The 21,968-nt window shown below is 31.9% G+C and overlaps 4 protein-coding genes across 4 annotated transcripts in view; 2 read left to right on the top strand and 2 right to left on the bottom strand.

Annotated features, from left to right (window-relative positions):
* Nucleotides 1–8,547, top strand: part of LOC126855413 (protein krueppel-like) — a 99,536-nt gene extending 90,989 nt beyond the window's left edge. Inside the window, exon 5 of the transcript XR_007688230.1 lies at nt 8,432–8,547. The gene's annotated coding sequence lies outside the window, so the exon portion shown is untranslated. The remainder of the gene's footprint in view (nt 1–8,431) is intronic.
* Nucleotides 1,531–8,553, bottom strand: LOC126855415 (endochitinase). The gene is made up of 10 exons (XM_050603040.1): nt 8,488–8,553; nt 4,535–4,615; nt 4,048–4,377; nt 3,613–3,835; nt 3,340–3,463; nt 2,909–3,106; nt 2,749–2,830; nt 2,297–2,508; nt 2,024–2,215; nt 1,531–1,858 (listed from the first exon to the last, which is right to left on the bottom strand). The coding sequence occupies exons 2-10, from the start codon at nt 4,605–4,607 to the stop codon at nt 1,733–1,735; spliced, it is 1,560 nt and encodes a 519-aa protein (XP_050458997.1). The 5' UTR covers nt 4,608–4,615; nt 8,488–8,553; the 3' UTR covers nt 1,531–1,732.
* Nucleotides 8,554–13,803: 5,250 nt separating this feature from the next.
* LOC126855464 (cysteine--tRNA ligase, cytoplasmic) lies at nt 13,804–17,658 on the bottom strand. Its single transcript, XM_050603137.1, has 10 exons — nt 17,511–17,658; nt 17,149–17,329; nt 16,626–16,968; nt 16,395–16,535; nt 16,088–16,298; nt 15,542–16,017; nt 15,305–15,449; nt 15,024–15,232; nt 14,564–14,938; nt 13,804–14,440 (listed from the first exon to the last, which is right to left on the bottom strand). Exons 2-10 carry the CDS (start codon nt 17,325–17,327, stop codon nt 14,312–14,314), a joined length of 2,208 nt encoding a protein of 735 aa, XP_050459094.1. The 5' UTR covers nt 17,328–17,329; nt 17,511–17,658; the 3' UTR covers nt 13,804–14,311.
* Nucleotides 17,659–17,813: 155 nt separating this feature from the next.
* LOC126855467 (START domain-containing protein 10-like) lies at nt 17,814–20,494 on the top strand. Its single transcript, XM_050603141.1, has 8 exons — nt 17,814–18,350; nt 18,430–18,581; nt 18,658–18,831; nt 18,914–19,061; nt 19,142–19,294; nt 19,410–19,534; nt 19,610–19,732; nt 19,875–20,494. Exons 3-8 carry the CDS (start codon nt 18,676–18,678, stop codon nt 19,977–19,979), a joined length of 810 nt encoding a protein of 269 aa, XP_050459098.1. The 5' UTR covers nt 17,814–18,350; nt 18,430–18,581; nt 18,658–18,675; the 3' UTR covers nt 19,980–20,494.
* The last annotated feature ends 1,474 nt before the right edge of the window (nt 20,495–21,968 follow it).

Below are 21,968 nucleotides of genomic sequence, written 5' to 3'. Positions count from 1 at the left end.
TCAGAACAAAATTACCGTAAAGCGCAAACAGTTTAGCAAAATTTTAATATTTATGAACACCATATATTTATTTGCTATATCTTTGAACTCTTCAATCTTTTCACGATCTAATATCTTCTTTCTCTTTGTTTTCTTTCTTATTAAAATCTTTCTTATTAAAATATGTATAATATTTTTAGATACAATTATCGATCATGTTTTGGGTTTTTTTATGATTTTTACATGGGAACAAAATTATTTTCATGGATTTTTCTTTGAGAAAAATCCATGGAAACGGCTGTTGTAAAAAAACTCGCGGAAGCCGAACCAATGACTGTTGTCCGAATTATAGTCTACAGGGTGCTATTTTAATTTTCGGAAACCGTTGCGTCACTCACCTCCCGACACATGAAACGCGTCATCGATTCGTTTGCACATTCGACTTTTTTCACTTTTTTTTTTGTCTTCGTTTTCGCCGCATTATTCGATCGAAAAAACGCGATGATTGTCGTGGAATGAGAAGAAACTGCCTTATGCAGAACAAGGGAAGAGGAGGAAAAGAAACGTGGGCTTTACCGGTGTGCATTCTTGCAAATGCCGCGGTAACTGGAGAAAGAAACGTGCTCGTTAAATTATAACAGCTACCAAGTTCCGCTTCCGGATAAAAGCGACATAACACAGAATGTGGAAGAAGGAGGGAGTGGACAGGATTTAGGGGATGAAAGAAGAGGAAAGAGAGAAAGAGAAAGATGACGCGACAGAGGGTGGCTCTATATGCATACGAGAACATTCAGGTGTCAATCAAGACTCGGGATCTTTGGTTTGATTCTGGGGTGTCGAGTACGAAACACGATTTTTCCGCTAAAAATTTACGTATTCATTCACGTGCGAGGATCACGCGAATGGAGAACTTTGGTAGACAGGGGCAGATTACGAGCGGGAAGTCTGTTTGCTTTTTCACCACTCTTGACTTCATATTCGAGAGCGTATTTTTTGCGCCAACCGTCACGCATTGTTAACGTCAACGCACATTTTTTTCACACGTTAGCGCCAATAACGGCGGAAGGAAGGAAAACGACTCTGTATCGCGATGCGCGAAAAATTCGACAGTTCTTTGATTCTGAACAAACGAATCGGCGAATCGACGATTAATTTTTTCATTCATATGCATATAAATAAAAATGTGTGACACTTGATATATTATACATGAAGATTACGGTCTAGATATCTTCCAAAACTACAAACAATTTTATATAAATATTTTTATAAGTATTTTTTAAAAACATCATATTCCTCTAACAAATAATAATCTCAAGCTACTACAGTTTTCCGACTTAATTATTCTTATTATTATATAATTCAATTATTAAAATAATAATAATTATAATAAAAATTATAATAATTATAATATAAAAAATAATAATAATTAGAACTTTTCAAAAGAGCTTCTCTCTTTTTTTTAAATTTAATTTTTATTTTATTAAATCAATTTTGCACTATAAGAGAAGAATTGTAAAGAACGGGAAGTTGCATTTAAGAGAATTTCTAGACTTTGATAAACTGCGTATGATTTATTGTGGTTCACAAAGTGATACATTTGATTTCACAACGCATGCGCTCTCGCACACAACAACAAATAATAACATAACGATGTTTGTATGAGATTATTACTACAAGCTTTCTATACTCGAAAGATTTATGAATCCATGAAATAGCGGGTGATTAAAATCGACAAATTCCAAATCGCGGAGGATCAAACATTTTTACATTCCTCGCGATCGGCGTTGGCCGGCCAGTCGCAAATAAGCCTGGAGGTGTGGAAGATCAAGCCAGAGGCACATCGTGTCTTGATCGGTTTATCGTGGTTACAGACGTAGTACTGTAAAAGGATGTATGCAATCATTACAAGAGATTCGTTCTCGAATTCATCAAATGCAATCGAATTACAGTTTGCAGTTTTTTACGTTACGAGGATTCTCGAGCCATTTTAAGAAAATACTTTTATCAACCGAAATATTGTTGATTTGAAAATATTTTTACGAACCATTGTGCAGTCTTTGCTGGGGATCATAGTCTGACCATTACAAACGACTTCGTCATCATCGACTGGCTTCGAAGTAGGACGAGGCGCCTCGGTAGTCCATTCGGGTTTATTAGTGGGTTCGGGTTTATTAGTGGGTTTTGGTTTGTCGTCACCCGTGGATGATGGAGTACTGGGTGGTCTATCCCATTCAGGCTAAAAATAAATTATTACATTATAGACTGTAAATATTATCACTTCTGCAATTACGATTTTTTTTGTGTTATACTGTATTACCCTGGGCGTTGTCTTATAATCCTTAGGTGTCACTGTATAACCTTTCAGGCCATTGTAAATTGCAGTCATGAGGGGATTCGCAGGACCACAAAGTCCTCTGAAATCATCCATATCGACAGCCCAGACCATGGCACCGAGATACTTCTTCTCCTTGAGGAAGTTCATCTTGTGTACAATACTGTCAGCATCCTCATAACCGACCCATTGAGTATCTGCGAATCAAGAATTATCGATAATTTAATTTGAAACAATATCTGCTAGATTTAAAATTAAAAATAGTTATACAAAGAGATCGCACAATTACTAAATGGTAAAATATTTATATGCCTTTTACATACATAGCATGTGTAATATTTAAATTGATTTGTCATAATTTATTTATCAAGGTTTTCAAAAAAAAAAACCATTTTGCAAAATTTTCTAATTTTTACATCTGTAAAAATTAAACTTACCTTTGTACATATAAGGTACTTTGCCAATATCGTCATATTCCTTTGTCCACCCGTTGTTCGGTTTTTGAAGTTCCATACAGATCTATAAGTTTAATAAATTTTAACGTGCGTCAATGCGCTTTGTTCGATTTCCTCAGTCCTTCGAGGATTAATCACTTACTTCGTAGTAAGCCAAGAATCCTTTAGCTGCGGTATACTTGCCAGGCGCACCGCCACCGGCTTCTTTGTTAATATAAGTTCCAGGTTTTTTATTGTTATTGCCTTGGCTGAGAGTGAAAGTACGTCCGTACAATGGGATTCCTACGACAAGCTTGTTGGCAGGGCATCCTTTGTCTTCCCAGAGTTGGAGACCATCGTGCTAAAATAATGACAATGATAGCATATTGCGTAGATTATTAGAAATATAATTGCTGATATATATTTTGAAAATTTTGAAATAACTATATAATTAATTTTATCGTTAATTTTAGCACGATAATGCGTAGTCTCTTGCGTCATCGTAGTGAATTATATATGTTATACAAAATATAAAATTGATATGTGCTTTTATCGATAAAAAAGATGTAAGAAACATATCTTTTTCATACTTACCACGTTTAATTTCTCGTAGGCGTACTGATCGTGGGGTCTCCTGTAAAGCGGGCTGTGGACATCGGCAAATCCGCCCCAATTGCCACGAAGATCATACGACATGACGTGGATGGCATCGACAAGCCTGTAATTATTGAAAAATATTTATTCAGAAAGAATATATTAAAAAAGAAAAATTGTTTACATCACGCTTTGTTTTTATACATGCGCGTATATATTTTATTCTTATAGATATATTAAAAATATTATTCTACAACGAGAGGCAACGCTTACTCGCATAATTCTGGCACGTGATATCCCTCGTTGAGACGGAACGTGGCCATCGGAACTGCCATAGTAATCTCCCAGCCTTTTCCTACCTTGTCGAATGCCGTCCTCAGCTCCTCGACAAAGTAGAAGAAGTTGTTTTTATCGCTAAGAGTGCCGCCTCTATCGGTAGCACCCGGATATTCCCAATCAAGATCGAAGCCCTCGAAACCGTACTGATTCATAAAATCTGTGAGAAAAATCAGAAATTTAATTTCTTTTTATTTAAATTAACGGAAAATGCCATACCATCCGCTTATTCTCCCAGGAGAAATCGCGAAGTAACGTAAACGTCGAATTTCTCGATACATATCTCACATTTCAATAATTTTATAATTTTTTTTTTTTTTATTATGATGAATTTTAGAAATGAAGCACGTTTTTTATGCACTAATTACTCACCGACTATACTCCTGATAAGCGAGGCACGCCTCTCTTTTACGCTGACCATTTGGCTATATTTTCGGCCACCCTCGCCCCAACCGCCGATGGCGACCTGAGTCTTTAGATGAGGATACTTCTCCTTCAGAGCAACGAACTTGTTGAAGCCGCCTTTCTCAACATCGAGCTCCTCGTCGAGAATAAGCCTTTCCCAGGTAACGTTGCTCACGCCGATGAAAGAGTAGATAATGTGCGTGCACATATCAGCGGGAATGTCGTCGATGCCATAGCTGCCTATGTCCGGACGATAGATAGCCCAATTGCTAAAATAACACACCAGCCTTGGAGCTTCTGAAATATTAATACGGCATTGAAAATTATCGGAATTGTTATGATTATTATTAGATCGCACAAGGAATATAATAGTCTTTGACCCGTCTTCGTGACATAAACGTGACATATTTCGTCAACTATGTAATATTTTTTTATCATCGGAAGTAAAACTCACCGGTTGCTCCGTACGTCAAAAGAACCAAGAACACAGGAAGGAAAAACAATAGCTTTCCCATTGAGGACGTCATTTTGAAATCTATAATTAAATTAAAAAATATATATAAAAAGCGGATTTTTAAAATAATATTAAATAATGTATTGAACTTGTCAAATGGAGATTTTTAAATTACACTTTACTCAATTATTTTAACTTTCGCTGAAAACTCTCAATCTTCATTTAAAAAATTGGTCAAATATTACCTTAATATATTGATAAGAATAGATAAATATATACTATATATATATATCTCTTTTATTACAATAAAATAAAAGAAACTCTATGTACAAAAATATATTCTAAAATCGCGTATTCTATAAACTTGATGCGATTTGCTCGGCACTCAAGACGTTTCTGCATCGCGGCCAGTTATCGAAACGCTTCATCGAGTCATTGCGGAAATTTCTTGAAGCGTAAAGCAATCGATTTATCGAGGAGTCGTTGTGTCCAAGGGGAATGATCTATAACGACCGGTTCTCCGATGACACCACATTGACACCATCGTGAAATCTTTCTACGGCGTGTACCATGATGATGATGCTCGGCTCATTCGTGCATAAAATACGCGACTAAAAAATATATCTGTGTGTATTTCCGCTAAAATCAATTTCTCACGTTATTATTGATTTAACGTAATCTCTCACCGTAAGAATATCTCGCGGATACATTAGAATGCAATTTCTCGATCGACTGTTAAGTGAAGAATAATTATCGATTGACGCAGAATTTTGATATTCATTTAAATTACGATATCGTGTTATCAATATGGCTTGCACTCAGGTTCTATTATATATAGCTCTATTATATATCTATTATATATAGCTATTAATACAATAATAGCTCTATTATATATCTATTATATATAGCTATTAATACAAGATTTGAATTAAAGGAGATATTTATTTATAATGTAAAATAGAACTCAACGTGATAGAAATACTTATAAACCTTTATATGAAATCGATATTACTCTTATTACAAATATATATTTTTTAATCGTGATTATTACGACAAATATATATATATAAAATATATATAAGCAATAACTATATATATATATATATATATATATATATATATATATATATATATAGTTATTGCTTTATGTAATCGATAAAGATTTAAATATTTTTGCCTGTGATATATATTTCTATTTTATAACAAATTCATTGATTCTATCTTTGAATAAGATTAAGCGAATAAGCAAGTAACGGTTCTAAGAGTCCCGTAATTGGATAAGTTTATAATATATAGCTATTAATACAAGATTTGAATTAAAGGAGATATGAAACTAATGATCAGGCACAAAAATATCGAATTGTGGTTCCACGATAACGCGATTTAACTAATTCTACATTTAATTAATTCCTGCACAGTTTCTTGCTGATGTTTTCTTGTCGAAGAAGCAGCCTGTGCAAAAAAAATAAAAAACACCGCGCGAATTCCGATAAAGTGCGAGCTGCGATATTCATTCGATCGTATATGATTAAAAATTTCTGCTAATTCAGTCGAATAGATTTCTCGTAAGATCTCGTAATTGACATTGCTATCATATTCGAGATTTTACGTTTTCAGAGGAAACCAAATAAGAATTGCTTCCGGCAGTGTTCCGAGAATTTCTCTGAGTTTGCAATTTTCACCCGACATAGGAAACAGAATTACGACTGGCAATATAACGACATTGTAAAACTTAACTCCGGGAAATCCTAGGCTTATACCCCGCGTCAAATTACGCAATCGCTCGTGATAGTAACTTCCTGCGCAAGGAAAGCAACCGAAAGTTTCAGCGATGCGAGAATTCCTCCGCACGCGGCGGAGGAAAACAATCTTTATTTATAATAATTATATAAAATATTCCACGATCTGTGCATAGAATTATTTTAATCTCTCGAAAAGAGAACGCGTTCGACAAACGGTCACGAATACCAGTGCTACGAGTTTGTCACAAGTGCGATAAGTAGAATTAACGACCGAGGCCACGGTTGACATAGGGGGAAGACGATGTTTTGAAGTTGTAAAATCTTGGTCCAAGTTCTTTCCCGTCTTAGTTTTTCCTTCTCTCTCTCTCTCTCTCTCTCTCTTTCTCTCTTTTTCTGTGGACCGGCATCGAATAACGATCCGAATTTGGCGATGGGGAAACTGCGCGCGCGGATGGCAAGTCTCTTGGGAGAAATCAAAGACCGTCCTTCGGATTCTACGACCACCATCGCGTGTCGAAATAAAGAAGCGCAGTAATCTCACGGTGTGCGATGGTTAAAAATAAACGAGCGGAAACGCATTGTGCGAGACGCGTTCCTCTCTCGTTCGTCCGCGAGGGCCGATGGATCCTCGCGCATCTCGCGAATTAAGATGCGCGCGGCATCAGTTGTCGCGACTCCTGCTCCGCTTGTTACTTTGCATATGAGCATCGAGCGAATCAACAAACGAGTTTCTTGAACGTTTTGTTAAAATGAATACTCTTACAACGCGCTACGATATCTCGTTTAACTCTGAATCCTTGAACTCTAATCGAAAAGAAACACAGATTTCGAAAAGCGCTCTTGAGATAAATCTGATTAGCTAATGAAACCACAAATTCGTGATTTTTTAAGTTATTAATTTTCCTGTCAGACTGATTGTTGCTATATTGTTTTACATAGTTTTGTAAATAATATATAATTAATACATCTATTATTTTATTTACATACATTGATCGCATCGCGCGTAAAGTTGCAGACAAAAAACAAAGAGATATGCGGGCGACATTCGTACTTGAATAATCGCGCATTATCAAGTAGATAGATAAATCGAGAGAAGGAAACGTCGTTGGGAGTATCCTCGCGTGCTACGATCGCGTCGTTTGCGTTGTCGGAAGCAAGGTAACGGTTTAGACCGATTGGACGATGTTAATTAATGTTTTGTTATTCGGCGTCGAACACGTCGCTCGTCTATCGATAACGGTGAACTCTTACAAGAGAATCGCTTGATAGTTTTTTTCCTTTCTTTTTTATTATGGTAATACGGCCCGCAGAGTCTCGTGACTTTACGTGGGCACACCTCCGGTCTGACCTTCGACTGTCGAAAAAAAAAGCAAAGAAACAGTAATTCTGCCTATGCCACACGAGAGACTTCAATCAAAATATCTGGAATGTCATCGGATCTCTTGCGAAAGAGATCAGAAATAAAAACAGAAACGATGTGTCACATATTCAGTGATAAGAACTACTCTATCTCAGAATTCGTGTCGGATTTAACGAAATATAAAAATATCGATCTTTGTCTATCGTTGAGCAATCAATAATGAGTGTAAATAAATGATTAAAAGCGGGTGTCATAAATGACCAAAGAAAAACCGAAAACAGAAATTTAACGAGTCGCTGTCAAGTTCGGCTCTTCAATTTCGGCGTAGATGCAACTGTAGTTGACCTTCGTTTTGATCTTCACGAAGGAGAGAGGAGGAGAGAAAGAAAAATAAAATAATTAAAAAAACGACGAAGAGGAGTGAACGCTCGGCAAACGTCTCGTGTCAATGATCCCAGTGAGATTCCAGATTCGCGCGTAGGCGCCGATGTGCCTGATGGTTTTTACGATACCCTCTGATATCAATAATGAAACCACTATCAATAACGAAATCTGCGGGACTTGATGAAAAGAAATGTCCAAAATGACAAATGCGACTGTAAATTGTTTTCTAATAGATCTATGTAAACGCGCATGAAAATATAATCGTATATGCATCCTGGAATAATGTTTTTAGGATACACAAAAAGAGATTATAAAAATATTTAAAATCAAGATGTATTTTTACGAACATTTTTATGTCCGAAGATAAATGTCAATTTTTATTGTTAATATTTGTTGTTAAAAATGTTTCAGAATAAAGAAGTACCTTGCGGAAAGATAAGCAAAGAGAGACGAGAAAGGACACTCACCTGCTCAACGGGCAGATCACTTCGGAAAAAGCACGGTCGAAGCGGCGAGCTTAAGCTCATATATACCCAGGTGGACCTCATTAGAATTCAGGTGCACGAGCCCCCGCATGATTGGCTGGTTCGTCGACCCCTCTGCCTCCCGTTGACGTCCAGGAGCGCCGATGAAGACGAGGGACGATATCGTCTTGAGTGAACGCTCGATCCATCATCGAGGCGACTTGTCACTTTACGTTCTCGCAAATCAACACGAACAAAAGGGAAGAAGAGAGTTTCAATTTTCTAATTATACAAGTGCTCGTTCTCTTCGAGAGAAAAATGCTCTTCGTTGAAATTTACATTAAATCATAATCACATTTTCTGACAATCGGTTAATCTCGCATTAAAATGATATTAGTAATTTTTTATAATTATGCTACAGAAAACTCTTTGCAAGATGCTTGAAAATCGCGTTCTTATATATTGATCTACATACATAAAATAATTTTCTTTATTAATAATATTCGATATAGTAGTCATTTTGCGGAATTCAATTGTAATCAGAAATCTTAAAAGCGAAGGACACACTGGTCTTGGAACGTACAATATAAATCTGTGAATAGATGTTTGAGAAGAATTAAAGTTGCGCAATGCATGTCATTAATTCAATAAAACATATTTTATTTGACACGTTATTTTAAGATATTATGTTGACATGAAAACTTTGTATCTGACAGCCAAATAGAATTTTGCGTCATCAGAATTTTGCGATGCGAGTTATTTTCTTTTCGATATTTGCGATATATTGATACTTTGATAATTAATCTTTGAATTTAAGTTTTGAGAGATAATATTTATTTTAGCACCAAACAAGGTTATCATGTTATTGAAGTTAATTTTGATCTTTTAATCCGCAAAAAATAATCGCGGAAACTTTTGTTGTTCCAAGACCACCTGGCCCGTAATCAAACATGCAATACAGCTGATAATATACATTTACACGAAACGCCTAATTGCACAATTATATAATTTAATATATAAATTATATATATTTATTTATATTATAATTAATAATTATATATTGTATAATTAAGTATATAATTAATACGTCAGTGATTGTAGGTTAATAAGCAGAATTATATTTGTCATAAAGTGACGCGAATACGAGCGATCTCGTCTATGGAGAAATTTTTCGTATGAGATACTGGTATTATAATAAATTATAATCTTATCTTTTCAAAATATTAATTAATAAATGACAATTAACTTTACTTGTTGATTAACAAAAAAATTGAGAAGAGATTAATATAAATTAATATATGTATGCAGCGATTCTTATAAATGTTTGTGCATTTTAAGATACGAGTTAATTTGCATAAATTACACAGCTGGAACTAATATAACACAAGTGAAGTTTTAACTTTGATGACAAAATATTATTCAAAACGCTTGTTATTTCATTATTAAAGCACTTTTGATTTTCAAATATATATATATATATATATATATTCCATATATATAAGAATTTTTTTCTTCTTACGTATTTATAAGTTGTACAGCTAAAAATTAAAAGATTGAAGAAGAGTTGTAAAACAATTAATTTTTAGATAGTAATTGTTACTATTGTAAATGAAAAAATTAAATAAAGTTGGAGTTTTTAAAATTTTGACTTTGAAGTTTTTATTTATATTATTTTTCCTGCTCACCATATTTTAGATATTTTAAAATTTAGATATTTAAATTCTAGATTTTTTAAATATCTTAGAATTTAATTTATGTAAGTATCGACGAAAGGCCAAAGGCCTTAGGGAGAGTTTTTTAGCGGGTGCGAGTCCCGCATATCCCACCGGACCGGCCGGTGGGAATGCATAATGCATTTTTCTCTTCCTTCGCAAAACAAAAAAAAAAAAAAATCTGATACTTTAGCGAATTTCGAAGCTTCAAATTTTCGCGCTTTTTAAAATTTTAGTGCCACTTCCTTGCTGATTATGTTCTCCTAATATGCTACCTCTTTGCTGATCATATTCTCCTGATACTTTGGCGAATTTCGAAGCTTCAAATTTTCGCGCTTTTAAAATTTTAAATTGTGCCACCTCCTTGCTGATTATGTTCTCCTAATATGCTACCTCTTTGCTGATCATGTTCTCCTGATACTTTGGCGAATTTCGAAGCTTTAAATTTTCGCGCTTTTAAAATTTTAAATTGTGCCACCTCCTTGCTGATTATGTTCTCCTAATATGCTACCTCTTTGCTGATCATGTTCTCCTGATACTTTGACAAATTTTGAAGCTTCAAATTTTCGCGCTTTTAAAATTTTAAATTGTGCCACCTCTTTGCTGATTATGTTTTCCTGATACATTACCTCTTTGCTGATCATGTTCTCCTGATACTTTGGCGAATTTCGAAGCTTCAAATTTTCGCGCTTTTAAAATTTTAAATTGTGCCACCTCTTTGCTGATTATGTTTTCCTGATACATTATCTCTTTGCTGATCATGTTCTCCTGATATCTTTGCGGATTTCGTTGCTTTAAGTTTTCGCTCTTTTTGAGATTTTACATTACTAGTATACTACAGTACTACCTCTTTGCTGATTATATTCTTCTGATACTTTTTTTTTAAATGCAGTTTTAGAAATTCCAAGAATGAAAAATTAGCAAAAAAAGTATCAACAAAACATATAATTAGTAAAGAAATATATGTGGCACATGGATGGAAATGGATGGAAATGAATGGATATGTTCAATTAAAAAACTAATGCGTTTTGTAATTAATATATAGTTTATTAAATTTTTATAAAAATTACAAAATATATTTCATAAATATATTAACAATTCTCTTATATAACAATATAATACATAACTTTTTTTCATTTTACGTTTACCATTTATGAATAAAAATGGATAATCGCACAATAAAAATGGATTAATAAAAGCTTTCGCTGTTAATTACATTTTGCGCGCACGCACGCTCGCACACACACACACACACACACACACACACACACACACGCACGCAGTCATTTTTATTATTGTACAATAACATACACAAGTATTTTATTATACAGTATTATACATTATATATATCGTATCGACGCGATCGCTTTCGCTGATAATTAAATTTCGCACACACACATAATTATTATTATTTTATTATACAATAATACATTGGACGCAATCGCTTTCGCTATTTTTTTTAAATTTGGGCGTCTTACACGAAATCTTACATCTTTATTAAAATACAAATTTACAAATATTTTCATTTTGCGTTTTCCATTTATGAATAAAAATGGATTAATCGCTTTCGCTGTTAATTACATTTTGCGCGCACGCACGCGCGCACACACACACACACACACACACACACGCACGCAGTCATTTTTATTATTATACAATAACATACACAGGTATTTTATTATACAGTATTATACATTATATATATCATATCGACGCGATCGCTTTCGCTGATAATTAAATTTCGCACACACACATAATTATTATTATTTTATTATACAATAATACATTAGACGCAATCGCTTTTGCTGTTTTTTTTTAAATTTGGGCGTCTTGCACGAAATCTTGCATCTTTATTAAAATACAAATTTACAAATATTTTTCTAAATAACACGTCCGCGATTTATCCCAGAAATTGAGAAATTATTTTTCCAAAAAGACTCTCTCAAAAAAGAAGTAATGAGATTTAAAAATGTTGCAATATATGTAAGCAATAATCTCTCATTGAATTTTCTTGTTAAAGAAAAAAAGATGATTCTTATGAATTTTATAAATTAAAGAACATCAGCAATGTCTTCCAAGAGGCAGTATAATCATGAACATTTAAGTGTCACTTACAAATCAAAATTTTTAGATTTTAGGATGTATGATTTTTTCACTGAAAATTTACGTGTTCATTCTCGCGATAAATCGCGGAGTAAAAAGCAGGGACAGATCACACGCAAGAGGAGTCTGTTTGTTTTTTCACTTCTCTTGACTTCATACTCGAGACTTTTTTCCTTTTTTTTTTTTTGTCAACCGTCACGCATTGTTAACATCGCGATTTGTGTTTTTTACATTGCTGCGAATAACGATGAGAAAGAGAAAACGAATCATAGCGATGTAAAATCAAAAAGGCATCACGGTTTCATCGATATCAATTTACAAAGAAATTTTACTATTTAATATAAAGAAAATGCTTTCCTTTTATACAACATTTTTATAATTATGACAAAAAGCGCACTCAAAGAGAAAAAAAAATAATTACGAATATAGATATGTACATAATATACATGCCAATATTAAAAATTAAATGCATAATTAAAAATTAAGTACAATGAATAGAAACTATCGATAAAGGTTTCGAAAAAGGATTTGTTCGATTCTAAAGGAAGGTATCTGTACGCGAGATGCTTTATTGTTATACAAGCAATAGCGACACAAATATATAAGCGCGAATGTGACGTGATATCACATTAAACTTTCTCGATTAAGAATGAACGTTTCAACGGGAGTGGATTTAATATCGCTTCGTTCCAGTCCGGAAACATAATTTGTAATCGGGGATGGGAGGGTGCTTTCTCTCGATTATTCCGACGAGAGTATTTTCGGGACTGGATATCGTTATTATCGGATAGGCGATGCGTATTTTACGGCCAAGTTGGAAAAGCGACTGACGGCTCGACCTGTGTATGTTCGCTTGCCTCGTGGATTTTCACTGTTTTCGAATGTGGGATGAATATCGGGTTCGCGCTTCGCTACGCGAATCGACCATTATATCGCCTTTGCATTTACAGAACTGTCACTGTTGGCTTGTGACTTGCTCTCGTGATGAAAGGGGTATTATGTTTTAATAATGGACAACATCGTGCGTCAAATTCATCCGGTAGAGTGAAAACACGTAACATTTATTTTGTTTGACCAGTTTCGAATCGCATCGGCACGATGTACTGATGTATATACATACTATGTATACATTAAATATGAATAATGCTGTCGAAAGTTTCGATACTGAAGCATTCTTTTTTCCAACTGTGGGAATATTACAAAGCGCACAGCACACAAATGCCATTTATTTTCCTACGGCATATATTATTTAAATTGCAATTAAAAAATCCCAAATTTAAAAAAAGAAATATCTTCTTCAAAACTTTATTCGAGTATCGATTTAACATGTTTTTTTTTTAAGTCTGAACATGTAGATATATATAATTAACAATTGTAATTAAAAGAATAAGATATATTTATATAAGATCCAATTATATAATTGAGATATATATATATATATATATATATATATATATATATATATATATATATATATAATATTTTAATATATAAAGCCAGGCATGTTTATATTTATTATAATGCATGTTAAAAGTATATCCTAAATAAAGTTAATTTATTTTGTATAATAATAACTTAAAATAATATTGTATGAAATTTCGCGCATTATTTTCGCGCGGTAATTTTTTAATATAAATATTACAAACAAAAAATAAATAAATTACTTAAAAAATAAGATTTGAAAGTAATTTAATATTTGAAAATACTTAATCGTAAAGAAGATACTGATAGAAAATCACACTTAAATCGAAATCATTTTTAAAGCTTTTAGAACAAAGCTTTAAAAAGTTTTACATCAATTAATTCAAATATCAAATATTCACACACACATATTTGAAAAATTATATTTGAATAAACTGTGTAAACTTGTAAATAATTTAAATATTAAATGCAAAAAAATAATTATTATCTTCATAATAGCAAAATGATAATTCAATTGTTGAGACATAAAGCAGACATCCTACATACAAAATTCGCAGATAAAACGACAGATTCTCACATACAAAATCTTATTAACAACCATTCTGCATTGAAGCTAAGTATTCATTATATCGTTTCTGCTGTGCTTGTTGTAGCTTTTGCAACTTCTTAAGCAAACCTTTGCTAAGCTCTTTACCTTCGGCATCATGCGTTGGCAATCCCTACAAGACATAGAAATATAGAGTAGAAATATATATAAATTATGTAACACACCAGAATATAAGCAAGCATCAACATAAAATGAATCTAATCTATTATTGTTATGATAAATTAAATGCTATTACCTTATCATCAAATTGAGAATATTTGTCTTTTTCCAATCTAAACATATCATTTGGTGATATTTTTTTCTGTGCTTCCTTCGCTGCTGTAGCAGCAGCAGCCTCTGCTTTTTTCTTTTCTTTCTCCAAGTTCTTCTCGAGTTCCAACTTTTTCTTCATTTCCTTCTCCTTTAACAACTCTTCTCTATTAACTAATTTTACTTTACAGTCTTCTTCATTACTGTCCTCTAATCGCACTCCAATATTCGGCAAGATATCGTCGCGCAATATATCGCACTCTTGCAAAATATCGCTTGCTTTCAAAGTTTTTGCACAATTTCGAACTTTATGCCGGAAATTAGCCAAAATTTCCAAATATGGCATAACAGTCTCTTCAACCTGAAAGTAAAAGATTTATGTATATGTATATTAATTCATATATTAAATTTTTCGGCGATAAAGGAGATATATTAATCTATTTTACATTTGCACCAACTGTCTCATCATCAATTGGAAATCCAATAGAATCGTATGAAGAAGAAATAGCCCCAAAAATAATAAACAGTTTTGTGATATATACAGCAATATCCCTAAGAAGAAGTGTATTTGGATTTTTATTTTGACTCATGTAGATATTGCAATTTGCCACAAGTTCTCGTATTACATCGAGAACAGTTCTTGTATCAATATTGTCTGTAAACATATTTCTTTAATAATTTAAAACTATCAATGAAATAGATATAATCAAGATTTAAAAACACTTACCACACAATGCTTTATGTATAGAATGCTTAGCATCATGAAAGTTTTTATTGAGTTCTATTTCCGGATAAAACCATTTAGTGAAACTATCAATAGTAGTTTTTGTTCCCAAACATCTAATTTTACATTTAACATTCAAAAAGAATTCCTGCAAGCATTAATTTTATTATATAAATATATAAATATACTTGAAATATGAATTAGATTTACACAAAATATATATACGATAAAAATACTTACATTGAGAAATTTTTCGTACTGCACAGCCATATTCATAGTATTATCGCTATAATCTAAAGTATCCTTCCATGAATGCAGAAGAAACGCAAGTCTGAGTTGTCTCGCCGAATGTTTTTTTAAAGCATCTTGTATAGTTACAAAATTCTTTAATGATTTTGACATTTTACATCCAGCTATAGTCAAATGACCAGAGTGAAGGAAATATCTGACCCAATGTGAATTATCGAAATATGCTTCCGCTTGTGCGAGTTCATTATCGTGATGAGGAAATTTAAGGTCTACACCGCCTGTATGAATATCTAAGCTCTCTCCACAAATCTCAGAAGCCATGACTGAGCATTCGATATGCCACCCAGGCCGTCCCTTGCCCCAAGGGCTGTCCCACCATGGTTCACCTGCTTTTGAGCTTTTCCAAAGTGCAAAATCTGTCATTGATTTCTTTTCAAAGAGTTTATCTTCCATAACACTCAAATCACCTTATATGCAAATTAAAAAATTAAATCTAGAAAAAATCAAGAGATATAAAAAATAATGATTTGAACTTACCCTCTCCCTCTTGTAAACTTGATGTATCGCCATATGCTTCTGGTACAAGTTTAGCATAAAAATGTTTTTCCTGTTTATCAAACTTGCCTACATCAAAGTACACTGATCCATTATTTTCATAAGCTAGTCCTTTGTTTATTATATTTTGTACAAATGCTATTATCTCAGGAATATATTCACTAACTCTTGTCAATACATTAGGTCTTAATACCTGAATAATTTTTGTAAAATAATATTGATAATTATAAAAATTAATTTTATCTTGAAAAGAGAGATGTTATTTAAATATTATATTGAAATCTCTTACATTTAAAGCATCCATATCTTTATGAAATTCTGATTCCCAATGTTTAGATAATTTATTAAATATTGAATGTTCTGTAACAGTACTGCCTTTTATTTTATCTAACCAGTCAGCTAAAGGATCTTTAACTTCTTTCAACAATGCCTATACATACAAAATGTTGCATTAATATTTTATTTATTTATATTAATAAAAAATAATTTTAAAGATAAAATTTTTTGCATTAAATCTTACTTTTTGAAATTCTATAATTTCTTTCTCATTTTTTCCTATAACTGCTTTTTCTAGATCTTCAATAGCTTTTGTTATTTTACATAGCATCTTCTCCATCATGCACTTTTTATCGGGATCAGTTGTAGTTTTTACAGTATTTTCAAAAGTAGACATTACTTCTCTTGTATCATTCAATATGGTATCAAGATCATGATCTTTTTCTATGTATCTTTCATACAAGTAATTTTGCCGTGCTCTTTTTATAATTTTATCATCTATATCAGTAATATTCATCACATATAAAACATCATATCCAAAATAGTCTGATAATATACGACGTAGAATGTCAAAAGATATATATGATCTATAACAAAAAAACATTTGCATATAAATATCTTCCTAGTATATCCATACAAAAATATATATGTAATATATTTAAATTAATACATTTTTAATAATATAAAAAAATATAAAGATATTATACTAAATTTAAGCACAAGTGATATAAATGAAGAAATTATGTTTATGAAAATATGTTTAATACCTTGCATGGCCCATGTGTGATGCATCATAAACAGTAGGGCCGCAACTATACCACAGAATTCGATTTCCAAATTGTGGGACAAATACTTCCTTTTCTCTGGTCAAACTGTTGTATAACCGTAGAACAGTATTATCTTTCCTGTCTGGCAGATGCCAAGCTGGTTGTGATCTCTTAGCCATTTCTAGTTTATAGAACATAAAATACAATTTTTTTCTTATAATTCATAAAAGCTAATATAATTAACATAATTTTGGAAAAATTAGAAGTCCAACTCTAAAATTTTTTCTAATAATTTTGCCAATTAACTTAGAAAACCAATATATATTATAATGTATATTATCAATTAATATACAATTAATTACCTTCAATATATAATAGTTTTTCTAAAATAAACTAGAAAGAAACTTATAACACGTGTGCAATTTTAATAACACGTGTGTAATATATCGTAATTAGTTCAATTGCACTTGGCTGCACTGATGACATCACCGCGTGCTTTCTTATTCCTTCAATTTTATACTAGCTAGATAGGAAATTCTATAATTTTTTTAAGATCTTGAATCTAGTCCTCGTTAGAAGATGCGTCGAAAAATTCCTAACAGATATCCAATCAGATGATGTGTGGTTATGAGAGTTTCAACATCGCGCGTACTTCATACGATTTATGTTTCGTGGTTTCATTCTGTACCGGCTGATAATGACAGTTCGACTGTCAACGTACCAAGCGGCCTAAAAACGACAATGATAGCCTCTGATAGCGAAGTCCACGTGCTTATCTGATGACACGCGATAACGAGCATGCAGGTGTCATTATCATTTATTACCGCAGCAGCCGACAGTGAAACTTTCGCGTCCGTAAATTTCGTTCGATCGAATCGATATTTGAAGCAGACGTCAAACATAAGGAGGTCATCATTGACCGGGGAAATATGTTACCTAAAATTTTTACAGACATAAATTTGCTCATCATCCGTTCCCCATGTTATCCGCAAGATGTTTAACTTGTCCGTGCCATTTAAAATTAACCTATGATCGCCGCAATTTATTGGCGAAGCACGCTCGAGAGCGTTTGGTTACCTCGAGTCTTTATCACCTCCGATAACGAGCTTTTCTAACCGGACGCGTGATATGACTTGATTATCATTTACAAGTCACTTTCCATAAAACAAACGGGGAAACGGTGGAAGTAATTGGGAAAGCATGTACGTGTATTTTTTTTTTCTTATTAATTTAAATCTTGACAAAGAGTACATAGCATATATAAATGATTTTTCTTTGCAGATGGAATACTAGAAAATTGTTATTTATCTTGAATATTTCTGTAATCTTTCTGTAATATATGAAATTGCGTGGAATTATAGAGCTGTTATAGACTGAGTAAAAAAAAAATGATAGTACTGCCTGCCTACCATTAAATTTGTACTCAATAGCAGGTAAATAATAATTTTGGCTTAGCATGTTACAAAAATACTTTTATATATTTATATATAATTCATATTGTGTTTCTAGACATTGCTCTACATTACAATGGATATTGGCGTTGTCAAAATCGCGGAAGATAAAGATTTTGAGAAATTAAAGAAATTGTACGATGATAATAATGACTGGAAATTAGATTATAACAAACCTGATTTATCTGTTTGGACAAAATGCGTTCGAGGAATCAGTTTTAAGATGGTGAAAGTGAGTTATTTTTTATTGATAAACAAACAATATTTTTTACGATCAAGAGCAATTTAATTTTAGGAGCAATTTAATTTTACAGATTAGGACGCGTTTTCCCGATGTTTCGCCAGAAACATTATATGACGTTTTACATGATCCTGAATATAGAAAAGTTTGGGATACTCATATGATTGAATCAAAAGATATAGGATTTTTTAATCCAAATAATGATATTGGCTATTATTCCAGTGAGTACTATGTTTCCATATATTTTTACATTGATTCATATACCAGAAAACTTGCTCTATTAATACTGTAAAAATTTTAGTGGCATGCCCATCTCCATTAAAAAATAGAGACTTTGTCTTGCAACGATCTTGGCTAGATACTGGTATAGAACAATTGATAATAAATCATTCTGTTTATCATAAAGATTATCCACCTAGAAAACACTTTGTACGAGCAACATCTTACCTCACGGGTAAGATATTGAAAACTAGTTAATATTTCGTATACAATATGTACATATATATATATATATATATATATATATATATATATATATATGTCTAAAAATAATATATATTATATTTAAGGCTATATTGTAAGGCCTTCACGCAATGGAGATGGTTCCGAGCTCGGATATGTATCGCACACAGATCCACATGGTAAATTGCCTGTGTGGTTGGTTAATAAAATTACGCAAATATTTGCTCCCAAAGTGAGATTTTTTATAAAGAAATATATCAGGTTTAAGTTACAAATACATATTTCCTTATAAAACTATTTTTTACAGATGGTAAAACGATTACATAAGGCGTCTCTGAATTACCCAAGTTGGAAATTACTTAATAATCCAAATTGCAAGCCGTGGCATTATCCTGAACAAATAATGGCACCTAGAATACGTATTGAAGAAGTAAGAATAGCCTTTTATATTTTACATTCTGCAAGTTATAATCAAATTACACTTTGTGTGTGTAGAGTTACCAAACTTTTTAAAGTTTCTGTGATATACACAAATTTCAATTATACAATTATCTGTTATTAATTCGTTTCAGTGTATAAAATCTGCAGAAGAAAAGAATTCAAAATATAATTATGTAGACGAATCTGACTTAAGGGAAAGTTCGGTTAAGGAATCTACAGCGGTGGATAGCGATTAATTTAATAAAGAGTCATAAGGATTTTTAGGTAAGTAACAGTAAAGACGGAATATATATATGACAGAAAGCTCTCTTTCTCTCTAGAGCTACAGTATTATATAACTGAAATATAACAAACAATTTGTACAATTATCAAGTTCGATTTGCGTATTTCTTATATAATAAATTCTAATTATGATGTTATACATTTTAATGCATATAACGTTAAAATTCAAAATCATGTTCATTATTATACGCGAGGTCGCCTTGCGCGTATATGCGAACATAACTATATGTAAACATCGACAAAGAAAAAAATATTGATGGCCTGCTTTGCATTAGGTACTAATTTCAAGTCAGATTCGTATTGTTGATGTTGATAATGCGCGCAAATTTAATAAAGATATATCGCACAATATGGAAGGTACACTTGAAACCCTTTTTATAATAACAAAGCGTCTCTGCGCATACGCGCACGTATCTCGAAACATCCATCTGGTCTGTCTTCCATATTGTGCATTACACGTATAATATAATTGTTATTTATTATACTAATTCTTAATATATATACACATACGAAATAATTGCAACTTTTTGTAGTATCGAAAACATAATAGTTAGAGGTTTTTAAATGCTTTGATCAGATTTAAATTCGTTTTTATTACAATTATATGAAATATTTATCGGAAAGAGGACACTTTTATATAAAAGGAGAGTTTTTTTTCTTCTATATACAAAGTACCTAAAGACCTAAATATTACACTAATTCTATGTAAAATGATTAAATAACATGAATAGAAGTTCAGATATACTCCAGATTTTCTCTTTATCGTACTAAAAAGATTTTATTAGCCTTCTCAATTATTTTTTTAGATATATTAAATGTGTAGGGACAAATGTTAACGCAAATATAAAAGAATATATAAAAGGAAAATAGCATTACAGTCTCCCGAATTTGAGTTTCATTAATTTAGTTATATATTACATTTTTATGTAATACAAAGTGCTCTGTAAGACTGTCAAACTTCAATGGCATATTTTTAATTAACTTAATAAAAGTTCTATGAATCTATGAAGGGAAAACAGTAATCAAGAACCAGCGCAGAGTAATTTGTGCGTTTTATTACAATCAAATTACATTCAATAAGTGATACAATCATAAAAAGCGTTTTGGTTCTTTTTTTAAATCATTCAGCGCAATTATAAAATATACGGAAATATTATATTCCGTAAAATGTAACAGCAATAATATGCAGAACAAAGGTGAGTCATCCATATTTTGAGAAGGTAAATGTAATGTAACGAAATTTCGAAACATAAAGAGTCTGATAAAATATATTATCTTAAAAACAATTATTAATGTGAATATATCAAACTTGAATTTGTCATATTGTAGAGAAGGCAAATGATACACACGAATATTTGAGAAATTTTTTTTTTTTAAATATATTATATTCCGTATATTTTATAATTATGCTGAAGATGATCCAAAAAAGATCAAAATATACGCTTTTTATAATTGTATATATCATTTATTGAATATAATTTGATTGTAATAAAACATATGCGCGCAATTTACCGCGCTAGCTCTTAATTCCCTTCTGTCTCCTTCATATGGTATATTTATACAAGAATTTTCACATTAAAATTTATACCAAGGCAAAATTTAATGATTGGACAAATTAGATGTCAAAAATACAAACAACTGACAAAATTATCAATAATCGCTGAGCAGAAATTCTTTAGAGGCTAACGCTCGTGAAGTTTGAATCATACTTTACGAAATATATATTGTAAAATATATATACACATATATTTGACTGAATATTAATAAATATGTATTATTTAATTATAAATTATTAACAAAAATTATCTAGAGAGAAAAGATTTAATATTATACAATTCTGAAATATATATATAAAATTTGTTTTCGATTTTTTTGTCCTATGGAAGAATATATAATGCAATAAAAATTTATAAAGTAATTAATTACTTTGTAAAATTCACAAT

This window comes from Cataglyphis hispanica, chromosome 16, assembly GCF_021464435.1.
Source record: "Cataglyphis hispanica isolate Lineage 1 chromosome 16, ULB_Chis1_1.0, whole genome shotgun sequence".
In the NCBI taxonomy this organism is placed as follows: domain Eukaryota; kingdom Metazoa; phylum Arthropoda; class Insecta; order Hymenoptera; family Formicidae; genus Cataglyphis; species Cataglyphis hispanica.
Note: the sequence above shows the minus strand (reverse complement) of the source record. Positions and strands in the feature narration are given on the sequence as shown.